We start from the raw sequence: 14,828 nt of genomic DNA, 5'->3' as shown, positions 1-14,828 counted from the left end.
CAACTTTGATGGAAAAAATATATAATAAATTGCTTACCTCTCTTCACGTCGAAAGGAGGAAAGTTTTCCTTGTTTTGACATGGCGAATTATTAACACAAGAGGAAATACTCGTAATTCGCAATTAAAAAGACAGCAGCTACACTGGCAGCTTGACCATGCTTTCTAGTGCCATCGTGTTGCGCTTGCGCAGAACTGGGTTTTTATGCCCATACCACAGGAAGTCATACAAGGTTATAGAAACCCTAATGAGGCTGCGGTGACAATCTCATCACATCTCATCTCATTACTGTATCTCTAGCCGCTTTATCCTGTTCTACAGGGTCGCAGGCAAGCTGGAGCCTATCCCAGCTGACTACGGGCGAAAGGCGGGGTACACCCTGGACAAGTCGCCAGGTCATCACAGGGCTGACACATAGACACAGACAACCATTCACACTCACATTCACACCTACAGTCAATTTAGAGTCACCAGTTAACCTAACCTGCATGTCTTTGGACTGTGGGGGAAACCGGAGCACCCGGAGGAAACCCACGCGGACACGGGGAGAACATGCAAACTCCACACAGAAAGGCCCTCGCCAGCCACGGGGCTCGAACCCGGATCTTCTTGCTGTGAGGCGACAGCGCTAACCACTACACCACCGTGCCGCCCGGTGACAATCTATTGTAAAAAAAAAAAAAAGTTAGAAAAATTGCAGTGAGCGCTTTTCTAATATTCTTATGTGGCTATTGAAAAAATGTATGGTCCGACAAAGGGGGGGGGGGGGGGGGGGGTCATGGGCACCCCAGGACACCCCCCCTCCCTCCCTAGCTACACCCCTGTATCAGAGGCTCCAACTCTCCCGCCATGGGCGGGAAATCTCCCGCTTTAGGGAACATTTAGAAAATCCTCCCAACCTCCCGCTGACAACATAAAAATCTTCCGCCCGCTCTTACTACACATGATTAGTAAAAAAAAAAATATATATATATATATATATATAAATAAAACTTGATACGTTTATGTTGACACAAATTAATAGTTGACTTTCCGCTTTGTGTGTCTAACATTGTATGGGTGGACTCAAGTGTGTACCTCGCAGTATATGCCGATTCCCTGGTCAGTACACCGATCGGCGTAACGGGGGGATTGGAGTGAATGCCAGAGGCATGCGCGCAGATCAAGCGCACATATGAATCGAGTGGAATTCGGTACGCTGCGGGGTACACACTTGAGCCCACCCGATGCCTTAGCAGTTACCGATAAAGCATACAGACGGCGCTATTAACAATACACGCGAGAGAACGAGAAAACCCGCGACACAACCATTTTGTTTGTTTTTTTGCATCTGCATTTATCGCCTGCTGGTCTTTAACTTTACGTTCTCTTGAATGAGATAATGAAGTGAAGTTCCGTTGGTGGAAGTGGCGAAAGCCAAACTACAAAGAAAAAATATCAGAAAATCACCAAGATAAAAGTTCGGATCGCCTGTCGCGATGGTCGCCAGGGACGAATGGCGGACTATTTTGGACAGCAGCAAGACGACCCTATATCTGACAAGGTTAGATCACCAGACCAGACGTTAGATTCTAATGAACTTGTCTGACTTTTACTAACTTAGAATATTATTAGAAGAACATTATCATCAGAGGGTTTACCATTGGCAATTTATAATAGTCATTATTGACATTAATATGCCTAAAGTCAATGTTAAAGTTTGGTCTATAGTCACTGGATTTATCTAGATCTGTTACTATTAATAAAATTTAATTGACACGAAATTTAAGCTAAGAGAGATGAGACTGAGATGATGTGTAGTGGTTAGTGCTGTCGCCTCACAGCAAGAAGGTCCGGGTTCGAGCCCTGTGGCCGGTGAGGGCCTTTCTGTGTGGAGTTTGCATGTTCTCCCCGTGTCCGCGTGGGTTTCCTCCGGGTGCTCCGGTTTCCTCCACAGTCCAAAGACATGCAGGTTAGGTTAACTGGTGACTCTAAATTGACCGTAGGTGTGAATGTGAATGGTTGTCTGTGTCTACTGTACGTGTCAGCCCTGTGATGACCTGGCGACTTGTCCAGGGTGTACCCCGCGTTTCGCCCGTCGTCAGCTGGGATAGACTCCAGCTTGCCTGCGACCCTGTAGAACAGGATAAAACGGCTACAGATAATGGGATGAGATGAGATATATATACACACACGCACACGTAGTCGTTGACTTACGACTGTGTTTGGTTACGAATGACTGGTTGTAAACCAATCTGGTTGTAAGTCGGCCTATGTTAAATGAACGTAAGTATATTGTGATGTGTAATGATATTGTAATCATCTTAAAAAGTCTTATTTTATCAACATTTTCTTATTTCATTACCTCGGCTCATTATTTGGTTTAAGTCAAACACTGCATACTACACTGCGTACAGTACAATTCGTTTAATATGTGCAAAACAAAAAATACAGGTGTGAAAAATAGAAAACATTTTAGTTTGAAACAGCAAAATACAAAAAAAAAAAAAGTGACCGCTGGCATCACTGGTGCTTGGCTGTGGGTCGTCTCTGTCATCATCAGCTGTTGCAGCGCTCCGGCTGGCGGGAGAATTTGCTCGTTTCATAAACCAGGAGCTGGGGTGGAAACTGTCGTACGCTCAGCTAGCTCAGCTAGGAAACACTTAACCAGACGGTCGTAAGTCGACGACTACCTGTATATATCTCCCTCTTTGCAATTTTCCCAAGTTGGAGCCTCTGCTGTATACAGTACATGCATCTTCTTCTACAAATCCTCAGCCTGGGTTACCTGTGTCCACATTAGCTGCTTTTTCATGTTTCTCAGTTGCTTAGCAACAGCGTTTGTCATTTGCGTTACGTTGAAAAGATATGTGAGTAGGTCTGGGGTGTGATGTCGGAGAATTTAGGACCCAGGAGCTGCTGAAGGCTGGACCAGTGGGCGGAGTCGAGCATTGATTGACAGAGGCTCGGAGAGCGAGTAATCTGGCAAACTGACCACATTAAACTCGCGAGTCACGGACGGCGCTCCGGAGGGAGGAAAAAAAGAAAAGAAAAGAAAAGGTTTCCGGTTCAATTCGTAATCGAGCACGTAGCGAATGTATAAAAATCCGTCGGAAGGCGATCTCGGTTACCGATGCCCGCTCAACGGTAGTTGATAATGCTGAAGATGAGGCTGCCAGCGGCGGAGGGAGACAACGACGCGGCCGAAGGAGACCGACGGGAAAAAAACAACGGCGGCGAGCGCGGCTTCGTGCCTTTCAACCCCGCGCTGGATGACGAGGTGGGCCGCGGACCGACGCACGCTCCCCGGCGGCAGCTCGACAAGGAGGCGGTGTTCGAGTGGTTCGGGCTGCGGCTCAGCCCCGCCAAGCGCGTGGAGTTCATGTGCGGTTTGCTCCACATGTGCCAGCCGCTCGAGCTGCGCTTCCTCGGCTCGTGCCTCGAGGACCTCGCGCGGAAAGACTTCCACATCCTGCGCGACGTCGAGGCTCGCGCCAACAGCGCCGCCGACCTCCGACTCCTCGCCGACGTCGCTGACCCGGTCGTGCTCTCGCGCCTGCTCGTCTGCCTCTCCCTGCTCGGATCGAAGAACCGGGAGTGCGCGAGCATCCTTTACAGCACGCTCAGCCGGATCGACGTGCTGCACCCGAGGAACTGCTGCGGGTTAAATTTACCGGAACCGGGACCGGCTCCGCTGGAGCAGCTGGCGTTGCTGTTCGCCATGGCCTCGCTGCACCCGGCGTTCACCTTCCACCAGAGGGAGGTCGTGCGGGAGCAGCTGGAGCGCGTGGAAGCCTTATTAGAGGAGAGGAGCCTGCGGCACTGCGCATGCGCAGCTCAAACACTGGTAACTCCATTAGTAACATTAAAGGGAAAAGTCCACCTTGAAACCCTTGACGTGTGTCTATCCTGAGATGTTCCTCATGCTTTTACTGAGTCTGATGGTTGGTCTTGTATTCGTGCCTCTCTGACATCACAAGGGGACGTTGTTAGTGGTCGGGTCATACCAAAGACCAGTACAAAGACATCCCCCCCATTGTAACCCTAGCTATGTGAGAGGTCGAGGGCTACAGAAATGGAGATCGGTACCACCATATGCGCCATATGGCATGGGAAGGACTTTTGAGTTTGATTTTACATCTAACGACACATCTGATAAAGAGTAGAAACATTGTGGCAAAAGTCGGACTCGGTCGTTCAATTAAGTCACGATCTATGAGACGATAAGAACAATGGCGTTGATGGCAGTGAAACCCTTGCTTTTAGTGAGTCTTGTGAGTCTGATGGTTGGTCTTGTATTCTCGTTATCTCCTTGAGAACTTTGCATTCGTCTCACTCTGACATCACAAGGGGACGTTGTTAATGCTGGCATCAAAGAAAGTCACGGTCACGTTCTTTTCCTGCTCACTATTTTACATCTAGTACCGCGAGTTGGCCTAGTGGTCGGGTCATACCAAAGACCAGTACCTGCTGCCGTCTGGTAAGGCACGTTGTAATACAGATGCGAGTGGGGAGTCAAACTCTTGCGGTTACCAGAGGACCCCACACACACACACACACACACACACACACACACACATTGTAAGCCTAGCTATGTGAGAGGTCGAGGGCTAGGGAAATGGAGATCGGCACCGCTCTATGCGCGCTATGGCATGGGAAGGACTTTGAGTTTGATTTTACATCTACATCTCCTTTAAGTGCCCTATTAACGACATCTGATAAATAGTAGAAACATTGTGGCAAAAGTCAGACTCGGTCGTTCAATTAAGTCGCGATCTATGAGACGATAAGAACAATGGTGTTGATGGCAGTGAAACCCTTGCTTTTAGTGAGTCTTGTGAGTCTGATGGTTGGTCTTGTATTCTCGTTATCTCCTTGAGAACTTTGCATTCGTCTCACTCTGACATCACAAGGGGACGTTGTTAATGCTGGCATCAAAGACAGTCACAGTCTTTTCCTGCTCACTATTTTACATCTAGTACAGCGAGTTGGCCTAGTGGTCGGGTCATACCAAAGACCAGTAACAGTACAAAGACCCCCCCCCCCCCCCCCCCATTGTAAGCCTAGCTATGTGAGAGGTCGAGGGCTACGGAAATGGAGATCGGCACCGCTCTATGCGCGCTATGGCGTGGGAAGGACTTTGAGTTTGATTTTACATCTACATCTCCTTTAAGTGCCCTGTTAACGACACATCTGATAAATAGTAGAAACGTGGCAAAAGTCAGACTCGGTCGTTCAATTAAGTCACGATCTATGAGACGATAAGAACAATGGCGTTGATGGCAGTGAAACCCTTGCTTTTAGTGAGTCTTGTGAGTCTGATGGCTGGTCTTGTATTCTTGTTATCTCCTTGAGAACTTTGCATTCGTGCCTCTGACATCACAAGGGGACGTTGTTAATGCTGGCATCAAAGAAAGTCACAGTCACGGTCTTTTCCTGCTCACTATTTTACATCTAGTACAGCGAGTTGGCCTAGTGGTCGGGTCATACCAAAGACCAGTACCTGCTGCCGTCTGGTAAGGCCAAGAAAAATAATTGTTTGTTTCCTATTACATCTTGGAAAAAAAATAGGGTAGGTAGGTCTTTTTATTTTATTTTTTTATCATCACACAAAATACCGGGTAGGTAGTTTTTTTTTTTTAAAATAAATTTTAGGTGTGGGACAAAAAGTGGCACATAGTGGGGAAGTGTCATTCTGTGACTCAACCATCCAGAACCAGGCCTAAGAAAACCAGTGAAGCTTGTGGAATACAGGATTCGGAGCCCATGGATAAAATATGGAGTGCTCGGACGCTTAAAGGAACTATAAACATAACAACTACAAATGTTGAACCTTAACTTTATTAGGAACACTATGTTGTGAACTTGTATGTTTAATATGAATACAAAGAACATCGTGATATCGATACCGCCGTTATCCTGGGCGCTGTGTGTATACTGTTTGCATGACTCGTCCAGCGGAGGATGATAATGTTCGTAGAGTTCTTTTACAGTTGAAAACTTATAAAATGAACTTATTGTCTTACAATCTTCCGTGTGGTCACAACCGATCACGGTAATCGAGAACACTTCGTTGGCCGCCATGATGCCTAGCGTTGTGTACAACACAAGCCGGAGTTTCCCGGAAAGAGGTCATGACGTCAGATTGAGGCCGTGAGAAATCAATGAGTGTTTCTTGTCCGATATATGCGTTTTAGGCCCAATCCCAATTCTAATTTCTACCCCTCCCCCTTCCCCTCCGCCTTCCCCTTGGCCCTTCCCCTTGAAACTGAGCTACAAGGGATAGGGCTTGAAATTCAACCCTTACGTATTGGGATAGCCCTTCAACGATCGCATACGTCATCGCGTACCTCCGTCAGCGTTTACGTTAGCAAAACGCGACCAAATGCGTCATTGGCTGCGACCAGCCGCTACAGTCAGAGCCAGAAATCTCTGCTGGCAGGGTGTGATTTGTTAACTAACACCACTGAATGGGATATCTTTGGCGCTTCGTGCACCACATCCAACAGAATGAGGTGTCAGAACACTCATGTAAACAATAAAAGCGAGAATAACAGAACAAAACGTACGCAGTAAAGCAACCGAAAACAATACTCACTCCCAAAGCTTTTTAGCAGCAGCTTGGATTTCAGAAATCGCTGCTCATTCTCAGCTCGAAAGCGAATCAAGCGGCGTGTTTCCTCTGGATAACAACTTAAAACACGTAAATAATGGAGAAAATACATTTATGACAATCTTTCGCCGCGGGAACCGCCATCTTTCTGAAATCCGCATGAAATCTCGCTGAAATCCGCATGGCATTGTGGGAAATCACTCAAACCCCTTCGTTCGGAGTCAGCTCCAGGAAAATCTCCGTTTGGAGGGGTACAGAAGCCCTACCCCTCCCCCTACCCCTCCGCGTTAACTGGGATTGGGATACCCCTACCCCTTCACGTGAACGCGCAAAATGGAGGGGAAGGGCCAAGGGGTTGGTCCAAGGGGTGAAATGGGATTCGGCCAAACTCTTGCGGTTACCAGAGGACCCCCCCCCCCCCACCCCCCCACCCCCCCCAGCGCTCGAAACTAACGGTGTCCCGATGTCCCGGGGACCATAAAAAATGTCATCGGGACACAAAATTATCATATCTGGGACAATCCCGGGACAATGGAAAAAAAATAGATCTAGAAAAAAAGTTCTACATTAATATTATTTACAAAGCCATAACACATACGTAGACATTCACCTAATTTGTCAATTTTAATTTTAAAACGTTAACAGCGAAAAATACATAGTAGCTACACTTTCGATGCACCTGCATCCGTAGGCTACAGAGCAGCGCATTCTGTTCTAGAATCTTCGGCCGGAGTCCGCATTATATGGACTTGGAATGGAATTGCTACCGCACACGCTGCGCCGACTCTTGCCAGAACAAAAATGCTGAAGTGGTTGAAGCGGACCGACCGCGGGGAAGAAACTGAAAGCCCAGACATAACGTCTCCGGGACCTTCAGGATCCAAAGTGTCATCGCCTGGTCTGCAGGCAACGCTAGCAACTGAATGAACTGAATGAACACTGTTAGACACGTTATAAAATACAACAGGAATGATGTGGATGATATTGACGGAAGATACCGTTCAACAGAATAAGTGAGCTTTCTTGGTGTCTTTCTAGTTCAGAAAGTTTAGTCAGTCAGCAGCACAACTAGGCTCGGACCTGGCACTATGCTGATGTTGCTAACATTCGCACCCGGCAGCGAAAGTTCATAAAATGGATAACGGAAAGTTCATAAAAATGGATAACGGTAATGGTGAAAATGATAAGTTGGCCTTATAAGTGCCAACAGATATTCAAGGTATAAGTAGATGAAATGAACATAAAAGGGGTCTTATTTTCAACTAAAGTGTACTGCAGATGTAGGGAGTTGAAACATTTTCTGAATGAGCTAGTTGGCCCCTTTAAATAAACGGGTATCTATTCATACAGTGAGATCGCCAAAGTTTAATAAACTGAAAATGCAATAACTGTAATTTTGAAGTAGATGATGTATAGGACATGTGTCGCTTGTGTCTTGTGACCAGGGCTGGAGTGGGCCCTGTTTTCAGTCCGGGAGTTTAATTCACATTCAGGCCACTTTGAAATGGAGGAGGAATTTGAGTACATTAAAAAAGATAAAACAAATAACTGTTCTTTCACAATGCTTTTTATTTGGTTTAAATTCAGGTAGTGACAATGTATGTTGTTCGTCGTTCTCTGCATTACTTTAGGGTTAATAAAACTTCCATTACGCGGTAGTTTAATGACCACAAACGTAATGCAGAGACCGACGAACGATTTCATCTAGTATGAGACGGGGCTCCACTTAAAATTGGATGGTGTGTGGCCGCGTGTCTAATCCGCATATACATTTATCTGTGTCACCAACATGTCCCAAAGTTCCTTAGTGAAAATATTTGAAAACACATCCAAAGGACATGCATCTTCAGAAATCGGCATCTTCGGCCCGGGTGTGGGAATGAACTTTTACGTCGGGGGCGAAATCCAGCTGACTGCCACTCCAAATAGCAAAGCAGCGAGTATGGCTGATTGTTTCGCGTTATTTAAGACGAATTACACAACACATTTTTAGTCACATAGTCTTAAAATAACGAAAGCACCCATCTCACGTGCATTTGAACCAATGCTTGTGCATTACATGCCGCATACGCCTCGAAAATAATGGCAAATCAACAATGCTGGGTACTCAGCAACCGGCAGATAAAGCGTGAGGGCGCATTAGGCAACTCAAAAATGGTTAAATGAAATGTAGGCTAAAGCAAGTGTTCGATTCTGCTTAGAATATTGGCATACGCATACACCTCTTCTAAGTTATATATTTAACAACAATTATTTAACATCAAATATGACTTCTAGGCCTATGTGTTCATAACCACAATGTGCGCACGCCTGTGGAAATGCACGGTGTGACAGCGAGATGAAATAGGCTGGATGAGGAAATAACGCGCAACAGCACATTTGGGACCTGTTCATCTAAAATTGTTAATGACTGGGATCTAAAGCAATGTCCGGTTCTTCTTAGAATTAAGACATACACCACATCTATACCGTGTAAATTGCGAGATTTCACATGACAGCAAAAAGCTGAATTGACATCGCAAACTATCGACACATTATAGGCCTAGCATAGACTGATAAAATCGACAAACCGGGTTATCATACTCCATATCTTTCGTAACCTACCAGCTGGTCTTGAGAACATATCTGTCAATTTGGCACATTTTGCTGCCACCTCCTTCCTTTTTTTAAGCTCCGCCCTTTCGGTTCCACCTGGCCTCTTTCTGCCCTCCATCACTGACGCGCGCTGTTTCGCGCCAATGTTGTTTAAGTTCCCCGCAATACAGAGGAGGAGTCTTGGACCAAACCAACTGCAATAGAGGGGAGGGGAGAATTTCCTTATTTGGTAGCGCCTATTTAATCTGCTGCGATGCTGTCGGCGTCTGGGCTGCCATGTGAAAATGCAGATTGCAGTTGAATTGATGATTAATGCAAGAATAAGATCAGTGACCAAAATTAGTGAAAATTATTTTCCCCATGCTCCAAGCAGGCCACCATTGATGGTTTGGGCCAGGGATGGTCCCGGCTAAATATAGGGCCACCCCGGCATTGCTTGTGACTTATTGTAAAAATGATTTAAAGGGTTCAAAATCACATAGTTACAAATATAATAGTAACTTCATATGATAATATTAACCACTGGTTATTTCAGAGAGGAAAAAAAATGGGGACACTATTGCTTCCATTCGGGACAATACAACACAGAATTCGGGACCACTGGGGGACACAAAGAAAAAAAGTTAATTTCGAGCCCTGCCCCCCCCCCCCCCCCCCCCCCCCCCCCCCCCACACACACACACACACACACAATTGTAAGCCTAGCTATGTGAGAGGTCGAGGGCTAGGGAAATGGAGATCGGCACCGCTCTATGCGCGCTATGGCATGGGAAGGACTTTGAGTTTGATTTTACATCTACATCTCCTTTAAGTGCCCTATTAACGACACATCTGATAAATAGTAGAAACATTGTGGCAAAAGTCGGACTCGGTCGTTTAATTAAGTCGCGATCTATGAGATGATAAGAACAATGGCATTGATGGCAGTGAAACCCTTGCTTTTAGTGAGTCTTGTGAGTCTGATGGCTGGTCTTGTATTCTCGTTATCTCCTTGAGAACTTTGCATTCGTGCCTCTGACATCACAAGGGGACGTTGTTAATGCTGGCATCAAAGAAAGTCACGGTCTTTTCCTGCTCACTATTTTACATCTAGTACAGCAAGTTGGCCTAGTGGTCGGGTCATACCAAAGACCAGTACCCAGTACCAGTACAAAGACACCCCCCCCCCCCCCCCCCATTGTAAGCCTAGCTATGTGAGCGGTCAAGGGGTACGGAAATTGAGATCGGCACCACCATATGCGCCATATGGCGTGGGAAGGACTTTGAGTTTGATTTTACATCTACATCTCCCTTAAGTGCCCTATTAACGACACATCTGATAAATAGTAGAAGCGTTGTGGCAAAAGTCGGACTCGGTCGTTCAATTAAGTCACGATCTATGAGACGATAAGAACAATGGCGTTGATGGCAGTGAAACCCTTGCTTTTAGTGAGTCTTGTGAGTCTGATGGCTGGTCTTGTATTCTCGTTATCTCCTTGAGAACTTTGCATTCGTGCCTCTGACATCACAAGGGGACGTTGTTAATGCTGGCATCAAAGAAAGTCACAGTCACGGTCTTTTCCTGCTCAATATTTTACATCTAGTACAGCGAGTTAGCCTAGTGGTCGGGTCATACCAAAGACCAGTACCTGCTGCCGTCTGGTAAGGCCAAGAAAAAATAATTGTTTGTTTCCTATTACACCTTGAAAAAAAATAGGGTAGGTAGGTCTTTTTATTTTATTTTATTATTTTTTTTTATCACACAATACCGGGTAGGTAGTTTTTTTTTTTTTTTTTAAATAAATTTTAGGTGTGGGACAAAAAGTGGCACATAGTGGGGAAGTGTCATTCTGTGACTCAACCATCCAGAACCAGGCCTAAGAAAACCAGTGAAGCTTGTGGAATACAGGATTCGGAGCCCATGGATAAAATATGGAGTGCTCGGACGCTTAAAGGAACTATAAACATAACAACTACAAATGTTGAACCTTAACTTTATTAGGAACACTATGTTGTGAACTTGTATGTTTAATATGAATACAAAGAACATCGTGATATCGATACCGCCGTTATCCTGGGCGCTGTGTGTATACTGTTTGCATGACTCGTCCAGCGGAGGATGATAATGTTCGTAGAGTTCTTTTACAGTTGAAAACTTTTATAAAATGAACTCATTGTCTTACAATCTTCCGTGTGGTCACAACTGATCACGGTAATCGAGAACACTTCGTTGGCCGCCATGATGCCTAGCGTTGTGTACAACACAAGCCGGAGTTTCCCGGAAAGAGGTCATGACGTCAGATTGAGGCCGTGAGAAATCAATGAGTGTTTCTTGTCCGATATATGCGTTTTAGAATTGGTCACTTGTCAGATCGACAATATTATGCAAATTGTAATGCAGATTTTTTTTTTTCAAAATTTATTGTTGGTCGGCGAAAATACATTTTTTTTAAAACATCTAACAAAAAAGTCTAGGGTCGGGGCATTTTTTTTAAACGGTCGGTCGGGTAACTGGAAACAAACAATTATTTTTTTCTTGGCCTAAGGCATGTTGCAATACAGATGCGAGTGGGGAGTCAAACTCTTGCGGTTACCAGAGGACCCCACACACACACACGCACACAATTGTAAGCCTAGCTATGTGAGAGGTCGAGGGCTACGGAAATGGAGATCGGCACCGCTCTATGCGCGCTATGGCATGGGAAGGACTTTGAGTTTGATTTTACATCTACATCTCCTTTAAGTGCCCTGTTAACAACACATCTGATAAATAGTAGAAACATTGTGGCAAAAATCGGACTCGGTCGTTCAATTAAGTCGCGATCTATGAGACGATAAGAACAATGGCGTTGATGGCAGTGAAACCCTTGCTTTTAGTGAGTCTTGTGAGTCTGATGGTTGGTCTTGTATTCTCGTTATCTCCTTGAGAACTTTGCATTCGTGCCTCTGACATCACAAGGGGACGTTGTTAATGCTGGCATCAAAGAAAGTCACAGTCACAGTCTTTTCCTGCTCAATATTTTACATCTAGTACAGCGAGTTGGCCTAGTGGTCGGGTCATACCAAAGACCAGTACCCGTACAAAGACACCCCCCCCCCCCCCCCCCCCCATTGTAAGCCTAGCTATGTGAGAGGTCGAGGGCTACGGAAATGGAGATCGGCACCGCTCTATGCGCGCTATGGCGTGGGAAGGACTTTGAGTTTGATTTTACATCTACATCTCCTTTAAGTGCCCTGTTAACGACACATCTGATAAATAGTAGAAGCGTTGTGGCAAAAGTCGGACTCGGTCGTTCAATTAAGTCGCGATCTATGAGACGAGAAGAACAATGGCGTTGATGGCAGTGAAACCCTTGCTTTTAGTGAGTCTTGTGAGTCTGATGGTTGGTCTTGTATTCTCGTTATCTCCTTGAGAACTTTGCATTCGTGCCTCTGACATCACAAGGGGACGTTGTTAATGCTGGCATCAAAGAAAGTCACGTTCTTTTCCTGCTCACTATTTTACATCTAGTGCCGTGAGTTGGCCTAGTGGTTAGCGTGTCCGCCTCTCGATCAGGAGATCGTGGGTTCTACTCGCGGTTGGGCCATACCAAAGCCCAGTACCTACTGCCGTCTGGTAAGGCACGTTGCAATACAGATGCGAGTGGGGAGTCAAACTCTTGCGGTTACCAGAGGACCCCCCCCCCCCCCCCCCCCCCAATTGTAACCCTAGCTATGTGAGAGGTCGAGGGCTACGGAAACGGTGATCGGCACCGCCCTATGCGCCACATGGCATGGGAAGGACTTTAATTTTATTTTACATCTACATCTCCTTTCAATGCCCTATTAACGACACATCTGATAAAGACAGTAGTAGAAACGTTGCAACAAAAGTCGGACTCGGTCATTCAACTAAGTCGCAATCTATGAGACGATAAGAACAATGGCGATGATGGCAGTGAAACCCTTGACATGTATCTATCCTGAGATATTTCTCATGCTTTTAGTGAGTCTTGCGATTCTGATGGTTGGTTTTGTATTCTCGTTATCTCCTTGAGAACTTGGCATTCGTGCCTCTCTGACATCACAAGGGGACGTTGTTAATGCTCGCATGAAAGAAACTCAAGTTCATTTCCCGCTCACTATTTTACATCTAGTACCGCGAGTTGGCGTAGTGGTTAGCGTGTCCGCCTCTTGATCAGGAGATTGCGAGTGCTACTCACTAGTAGCCTGGGCCCGCCCATCCTAAGCGTGACGCAACACGAGGGCCTGTTGCGAGCTTAGTCTGGCCAGGCAAGCTATCTCCAGCTCTTCCAAGCTCCGGAAAAATCGGGAGCCAATCAACTTTGAGCATCTCCAACGGCCCTGGGTAGAGGCGTGTTCAAGGCAGTGACGTAGTAGAACTGCAACCGGAAGCCATAGATTGTTTACAGAATCATGCTGTATTGAAAGCATTCAGCGGGAAGTTCTCATTGAAAATGGAGCAAAGAGCAGCCCTGGAGGTATTTATTGAAAGGAAGGATGTTTTCGCCTTGTTCCCGACCGGCTTTGGTAAGAGTTTAATCTACCAGTTAGCCCCGCTGGTAGCCAAATCAATGGGGCTCAGCGAGAATCCTATCGTCGCGTCACATACGTCAGAGGAAAGAGTGATGTGATTGGTTTAAGCTTCGTCACAGCTTTTTCTGGCTTCGACCAGTAGCAAACTGAGGCATTTCAGGGAGGCGGGTCAACCACGCACTTTGGGAAACGGTTGGGCTTAATATCTTTGCCAGACCAAATGCTCGCAGAGCTTTGAAGTCGCGTTAGCCAGACTAACTCACTAGGGCTGGGTTCAAAAGATCGATCCACGATCCGAGATCGATTCAAAAAAATGTGTGGCTCGATCTCTTCCAGGTGGCTATAGGCACTATTTTCTCGACCGCGCAAGGACCGCTATAAAAAGCGGGTGCCGGCAAACGAAACCGAAACTTAAGAACGCGAGATGGCTGAAGCTGCACAGCTAAAATTATCGCCTGGCCTGAAAGCTGATGTATGGCATTACTTTGGATTCAAACGTTACGAGGACAGAGACTAAGTCGACAGAACAAAAGCAGTGTGCAAACTGTGCCACACGGAGGTAAAATGTAGTGGCAATACAACCAATCTCCGCAACCACTTATCCAGTCACCACACCGACACAGTTTCAGCTAAACCTGCGGCGAATCAAACTGCACTGGAGAAGCCATTTGGTGTTAAATTACATGCACAAACACACGTGGGGCTGTTCCTGTCAATAGGGACAGTTTTTACTTTAAAGTGACAATCCAGCAATATCTAAGTAGATCGATATCGAATCGATCCAGGAAATCTGGATCGATTCCCAGCCCTACTACTCACGGTCGGGTCATACCAAAGACCATCATAAAAATGGTACCTACTGCCGTCTGGCAAGGCACACTGCAATACAGATGCGAGTGGGGAGTCAAACTCTCACGGTTACCAGAGGACACGCCCCCCCATTGTAACCCTAGCTATGTAATAGGCAAGAGGCCGAGGGCTAAGGAAACGGAGATTGGCGCCGCCCTATGCACCACATGGTGTGGGAAGGACTTTGATTGATTTGATTTTACATCTACGTCTCCTTTCAATGCTGTATTAAAGACACATCTGATAAAGACGTAGTACTGGAAACGTTGCGACAAAAG

At 46.1% G+C, this 14,828-nt stretch overlaps 1 protein-coding gene across 5 annotated transcripts in view; it reads left to right on the top strand.

Annotated features, from left to right (window-relative positions):
• The first annotated feature begins 2,947 nt into the window (after positions 1 to 2,947).
• zcchc2 (zinc finger, CCHC domain containing 2) overlaps positions 2,948 to 14,828 on the top strand; it is an 89,084-nt gene continuing 77,203 nt past the window's right edge. For all 5 annotated transcript variants that reach the window (XR_009651347.1, XM_060906398.1, XM_060906396.1 and 2 more), the window contains exon 1: positions 2,948 to 3,825. Coding sequence is in view for 4 of the 5 variants with exons in the window: in XM_060906398.1 (XP_060762381.1) it covers positions 3,136 to 3,825 (690 nt within the window). In the remaining variant the exon portion in view is untranslated. The remainder of the gene's footprint in view (positions 3,826 to 14,828) is intronic.

This window comes from Neoarius graeffei, chromosome 23 (assembly GCF_027579695.1).
Source record: "Neoarius graeffei isolate fNeoGra1 chromosome 23, fNeoGra1.pri, whole genome shotgun sequence".
NCBI lineage: Eukaryota > Metazoa > Chordata > Actinopteri > Siluriformes > Ariidae > Neoarius > Neoarius graeffei.
The sequence above is the reverse complement of the archived record's forward strand: the minus strand, read 5'-3'. Positions and strand labels throughout refer to the sequence as shown.